A 6,304-nucleotide genomic window follows, 5' to 3' on the forward strand; every position below is an offset into this window, starting at 1 on the left:
AAGCCAAATACCAGCAACAGTGTGTGAAAACCTTGTGAAGACTTACAGAAAACGTTTGACCTCTGTCATTGCCAACAAAGGGTATATAACAAAGTATTGAGATGAACTTTTGTTATTGACCAAATACTTATTTTCCACCATAATTTGCAAATAAATTCTTTAAAAATCTGACAAATGTGATTTTCTGGATTATTTTTTTTTCTCATTTTGTCTCATAGTTGAGGTATACCTAGGATGAAAATTACAGGCCTCTCATCTTTTTAAGTGGGAGAACTTGCACAATTGGTGGCTGACTAAATACTTTTTTGCCCCACTGTATATACTGCTAAGAGATGTTGAATCATATTCAAGAGATTTATTTGTAATAAATGTAAACCATTGCTCCAGTTATAGTCAAAGTGTCCTAATGCATGTCAGTAGCTGGAAGCTACAAGTGAATACATGTAATCGGGTTAGAACAGACTTGTGTGTGTTAATAGTTGTAATAACCTCTACTACAGTGTATACTATGAACTACTGTGTTCCACAGCAAGTCGTTTGGATTTGCTGTACATTCCATCTTAGTTACAAACTATCATGTTACTAATGATAATAAGAATATAACAACATTAATATTAAATGATTGACCAAATAAAGCTGTAACAAGGGTTGCAGTCAAAGAATGAGAAGCATCAACGACCAGGTGGCTACTCGTTAAGTATACTCTGTATTATGGTCTCTTGTTTACTCTAAATGGGACACGTTTTACAAAAAGAAACTATCAATTGTGACCATAAATTCATTAGGTAGATTTTGAGTAAGTTAATATAATCTGACTTGATGCAGGTTTAAGGCACTTCCGCATTGGCTATACCTTTTTGCTCCGGAAGTTGTACTGAAGCACAGCAAATGCTAAATGCAAATCAATATTTCAGCAAAGGACAAATCCCTGATCTCCTCCTTGGTTGAAATCCTTTGCTCTAAGCCCAGGTGAATTCAATCACACAACACACACGTCTCAAAGACAAACTTGTTTTACTATATATTATTTTTACAAAGTTTCTGCAAAGTCAAATAAAAAGTGTTGTGCATAAAGGGTTATTTGGCCATGCCAGACAGCCAGCTGAGTTTGAACAGAGAGGGAGTGGCAGAGTCCTCGTCCTGAGCAGCCAGCTGTCTGAAGAGGCTGCCCGGCCGGAAGCTGTCCTCACCCGCTGTGGAGGAGGGGGGGGGAGGCGTCTGCTGCAGGGAGGAGAACACGGCAGGTTAGCTGAGGTTTTGGTGGATTGTCCATCCTCATTCTTAAGTAATAAAAACACAACACAATGTTCTATTGTCCCTGGGTCACCGGTTCAAATAGGGCTATCATACTATGCCTGGATGGCCATCTCTTGGGATGTGGGCATTAAACTCACTCAAGAGCCCATTAAATGTGTTAGGGGAAGAACACCGAACATTGAGTATTTAACAGCAGGCAGGCGTAAGGTAAAACAGGGGATTTGCTCCGAATGACACAGGTCCCTTTCAATGGTAACCAGAGAGTACACAGTACAAAGATACTACAGCGTTCTACATCAGTATTCTTCCAAACATCTTCTGTGTTGCTAAGCACAAATCTTCCACCTTTGGTTTGACAAGCTTAACATTTTAATGTAAGACTTTTTGTGGTTGGAATAAATTGTGATTTTTATTTGATACCTGCCTGATGGTCCCACACAGACACCATTTAACAACTGCTTGAGTGACTTCTTGTTCCAGGAGATGGCAAGTGCCGGCATCAGATCACTCGGAAATAGTTGACTGTCAATTACTTTGAAAAAGATTGTGGAAATTCAATATGTAAAGTCTATGGAACAATTGAGGTTTTCATACGTCTCATTTCTCTGGTTAAAATAATAAATGCATAGACAATATAAATAAAATAGTTATGAAGCAGTTCTAAATTCTAGTTTACCTCTACTACTAACGATCATAATGTCAACAAGCCAGTTCCTCTCTGTCATTTATGTAAAAGATCAGTATCATAAAGTAGCTTCGCTCCGTTGGGGCTTAACAATGGATCAGAGGCAGGAGCCGTGTTGCGAGATGACCAGCGCTGTAGTTAGCTCCTGAATGTCTCACAACATGTTCGAGTGAGAAGGTATACCAGCACAACGGTAAATCCAGCAGTGTGATGTGTAGCTTCACAGGGCTAGCTACAGGAGAGCCGGGCTCTGGAGCTCCATGCTAACATTTCAAATGTGGAGAGGGAATGTAGTGGACAGGAGAGGCAAAGAAGCTAAAGGTCACATTCATTGTCTAAGGGGTCACTGGTGGGGACTACTTTCACCTTTAAACTAGTTAACACTCCATGTTATCATGAAACACCTAATCCAACGTTTCAGAGAGCCTGGATTATTCTGTCGGAACAGTAAAGTTTGTCGTCAGATGGAAGGAGTAGATGTTAGCTCCGAGCACCCAGCAGTGAGAGGATACAGGTTTAGCCTAGCTTAGCAGAATGGAGGCAGAGGGACACTGTTGGCCATGCAAAGCAACAATTCAACTTGCACTGGCTCCAAGGCACACTTATATCATTGGAATTCATGTTGGTCATTCTTTTTTTTTTAAGGAAAGCTTAAAATTGATTACTTTGGACAAATCCCAACTGGAGTTGCATAGAGACATCAGATTGTTTGTATTGCTGTGGACATTGCCACACATTAAACTAGTAATGCATGCAACTCAAGATGTGATTTGTCCACTCAGACCAGGAAAATGCCATGTCATTGTTGCAGTGCTGCTTCCCCAAGAAAGTGTCCAGTCATTAGTCTGATCCTGAGCTGAGCCCGGCAGAGGGTGGGAGAGAACAGAGCAGAACATTCTGTGGTCCGTCTGAATGATTTCACCACTTCATAATCTGTACTGTCATACTGCAAAGGCACCAGGGGCACCACACACACACACACACACACACACACACACACACACACACACACACACACACACACACACACACACACACACACACACACACACACACACACACACCTGAGTCTCTTGCATTCAGAATCTCTGAGGAGGCAGAGGGTGTAACAGAGAACATTACCCAGGGTGCAACAAAACAATAAACAGAGAGATGAAGACATACAGTGTGTGTGTGTCAGCTTATGAAAAAATCAGAGTTACATCCTGCTGCTGATCTCAGCTCAGTTACTCACCATGTGGTGAGGAGCCTCAGAGCTCCGGGAGGCCGACTTGGGTTTACGCACATTGGACATGCTGAGAGGTAGCAACCCGAACCTGAGGAGGGGACATCGTGGGAATTAGGTTGAAATACAATTTTGAAAAAAAGTATGGCACATATCCAAAAGAGACAGGGAAGGATAGTTACTGTATATACAGTCATATTAATTACTGACTATAACTGGACTCAATGACAGTAATTTAATTAAGAATTTAGTAAGATCTGACCAACATCAGATATTTTATTTGATAATTGAGTTTAGATGAGCTGGAGTTGACCTCTGACCTGATCTGGCTGCTGGCCAGTGGCAGGATGTTGTACGGCTCCTGGGAGTTCACACTGCTGCTCCGCGAGGGGAACTGCTTCTCGGAGCCTGTCAGCAGGCCCAGCAGCACCTGAGGCACAACGTCACAGGACCTCAACAACTTCAGTAACAGAGCACCAGAGTCACCTGTTTACTGTCACATCTGGAAACATGTACAGGCATTGTGTGTGTGTGTGTGTGTGTGTGTGAACTATTCATGGCGTGGTGCTGAAGTACCGAAGTCCTCTGGGACATGCGGTTGAGGTTGGTGTTCAGCGGGGGGGTGAACACGTCCAGGTCAAATGGGTCGATGTAGCCCTCCAGCCAATCACAGACGTCGTGGAATCTGAAAGACACAAAACAGTGTTGAAGTGGCTCAATCAGAAAGCTAGAGAGGTAGAGTCACTCCAGACCTGCACCCAGCTCCTATCAATCCCTGATCCTCTGTCTCTGTGCTAATACAGCTTTGAACAGAAGCATATGGAGCATGGCTCCAGACTGACTGTGTAGTCAACTGATTACATACACGCTCTAAATATGCAACAGATAAACAGGATAGGAGCCACGAATCTCACATAGTGGTGACATTTGTTGTGCATTTAATAAGGTCCGAGATGGTTTTCTGTTTGGTATAGGCCAGTGTTTGTTATATTATCATGTGTTATTGTGTCATCGCAATGGGTTGGTTGAGATGGTTGGATCCATAATATAATCAGCTGTTCACCTGTGTTAGGTGTGAGGCGGACAGAGTGAGAAGGTCTGCCACTTTGATAGCTGGATTATTCCTTCGTGTGATTACACATTACTCATTGATATTAAATTAGGAATTGTTGAACACATTTTGGATCTCTGCAATTATTTTGTGGAAGTGCGTCAGAGAAAGCCAACCAGTCCAGACGTCAGTATCAAGATCCAGCAGGAGTCACATCAGAGCTCATTCATCACTTCCTGTCAGTGATGCATAATCAATAACTAATATTGAGCATCTCCGAGACAAAATGTGAGACGTGTGAGGCATGATTATAAGACCTGCACCCCCTGCCTGCTCTGGAACATCCCAGATACTGAACTGGTTAGTGCCTGCAGTCATCTGAATTCTAAACGTCATATACTTCTCAAACCGTTGGACCGGTTACAAATGATGCTTAGTCAAATGAAGTAGAGTAATACCACCAGTGACCCCTACAGGAGAAAGGATTCTAGCATACTAGTAGCATTATATGTCATGTAATTCAAGTAGAACATATATTTATGCTAGGTGATAATTATTTTCTTAAATTAGATTCACAGATGTTTAAATGTTGGATGTGATCTTCTGTTATGGTCTGGTTGACTAGAAAAGTTGAATTGTTGCTGCAGATGAGGAAAATTAGTTTTTGCTTTATTCTATGAATTCATACTTGAATCATGTACATTCATTCTTTTTGGAATGACTCAGACACTGGAGCCAGGAGCTGTGCAGCACTCCTCTGATAGCTGGGGTGGGGTATAGACTCCATCCTGGTTGTGGGTGATGGTGTTACCTGGGGTCTTGGTGGGATCTGGAGCTTTTGCCCTCTTCCTGTCTGCTGCCCAGGGTTGAGTTCAGGTACCGCAGGTCAAACAGCAGCTGCAGGGCTCTGTTCTGAGTCATGGGGAACACTCCCTCCTGGAGGACGAGGAACAGAAAACAACAGTAGGTTCACTCATTCAAGGAATTTGTCTTTGTGTATATGATGCATACATAAACACAGCTAAAGACGATAATTAGTAAGAACAACAACCCCAACAATTAAAATAATTATAAAAAACGATTGAAAAAAGAAGATTATAGGTTAAGATATTCAAAGAATAATTACATGAAATCTGGATATACCAAAAATCTATGTACATTTTACTATTGCAAAGTAATAATAAAATAAAAAATGTGCAGTAATAAAACAGACGTTTTTCACATTACAAACTTCCCCTGTTATCAACACTGTGTGTGAGTGTGTGTGTGTGTTCCTTACCGTGCTGGGGGCCCGCTGTGTGAGGCTGTGGTAGTGCTGCAGGGCCTGATCCAGACAGGTCTGCAGCAGCTCCTGCAGGGTGGGCCGGGGCAGGGCGTGCCCCCCCACCCTGTTTACCTCCACACACAGCTGGAACAGCAGCGACTGCACAAACCAGGACGGCTGCGGAGACACATATCAGATTACTGAAAGGAGTGATAAAGCATTTCCTGTGTGTGTTGGAGCTGCTGAGACCCTCACCTGGACTGGAAGACGGATCTTGGATGTCACGCTGCTCCCTGACTCCGCCTCCTCCTGGATCTCCAGATCCTCCCAGTTAGTCCCTGTGGTCAGGACCGCCCCAGCAGACTCTGCATGCAGCGCTGTGCCCAACTTATCCAGCAGCATCTGTGACAACACACACTCCGTCAGGCAGCCCACCAACAGCACACATTCAGGCCTTCATTTGTCTGGGCATTTGAGGGCAGCAGGAACAAACAACACCAGCTTATAATGATGTAATGGCTCATTGAAAAAATCTGCTTATTTCAGCAGCTTAATGGACTCACAGTGAACCCTTTATGCATTCATTTGACAGGCTGTTTCCATTTGTGAAATGGGTGTAATAACAGTGTAATTATGGTGAAATGTGGGTGTCATTTGGTGTACCATGACATCTGTTAACAGCTCTACCTGCTGAGCATCAGTCGCTCAAAGCTGATTCCGTCAATCAAAGATTCTCGCTCCTGTTTGCTGCTCTATGTAAATATCTGCTCTGCGCGTGTGTGTGTGTGTGTGTGTGTGTGTGTGTGTGTGTGTGTGTGTGTG

General features: G+C 43.1%; 1 protein-coding gene across 2 annotated transcripts; it reads right to left on the reverse strand.

The window, feature by feature from the left end:
- Positions 1-340: 340 nt before the first annotated feature.
- Positions 341-6,292, reverse strand: cog1 (component of oligomeric golgi complex 1). 2 transcript variants are annotated; one of them, XM_010777756.1, is made up of 7 exons: positions 5,738-6,292; positions 5,498-5,659; positions 5,030-5,154; positions 3,744-3,852; positions 3,488-3,597; positions 3,177-3,258; positions 341-1,218 (listed from the first exon to the last, which is right to left on the reverse strand). In XM_010777756.1, the coding sequence occupies exons 1-7, from the start codon at positions 5,882-5,884 to the stop codon at positions 1,078-1,080; spliced, it is 876 nt and encodes a 291-aa protein (XP_010776058.1). In that variant the 5' UTR covers positions 5,885-6,292; the 3' UTR covers positions 341-1,077. The 2 variants fall into 2 exon arrangements, with proteins under 2 accessions (XP_010776058.1, XP_010776057.1); XM_010777755.1 differs by having other exon boundaries at positions 341-1,221; positions 5,738-6,290.
- Between the last annotated feature and the right edge of the window lie 12 nt (positions 6,293-6,304).

This window comes from Notothenia coriiceps, unplaced genomic scaffold (assembly GCF_000735185.1).
Source record: "Notothenia coriiceps isolate Sejong01 unplaced genomic scaffold, NC01 NC01_scaffold00018583, whole genome shotgun sequence".
NCBI lineage: Eukaryota > Metazoa > Chordata > Actinopteri > Perciformes > Nototheniidae > Notothenia > Notothenia coriiceps.

Bases quoted from the DNA above. Each gene is read 5' to 3' on its own strand.
- cog1 (XM_010777755.1), bottom strand. From the start codon at position 5,884: ATGCTGCTGGATAAGTTGGGCACAGCGCTGCATGCAGAGTCTGCTGGG. The intron at 5,155-5,497 runs GTAAGGAACACA...CTCGTCCTCCAG, and splicing joins CACAGCGGGCCCCCAGCACG to GAGGGAGTGTTCCCCATGAC. The intron at 3,259-3,487 runs GTCAGAGGTCAA...TCCCCTCCTCAG, and splicing joins CTGGCCAGCAGCCAGATCAG to GTTCGGGTTGCTACCTCTCA.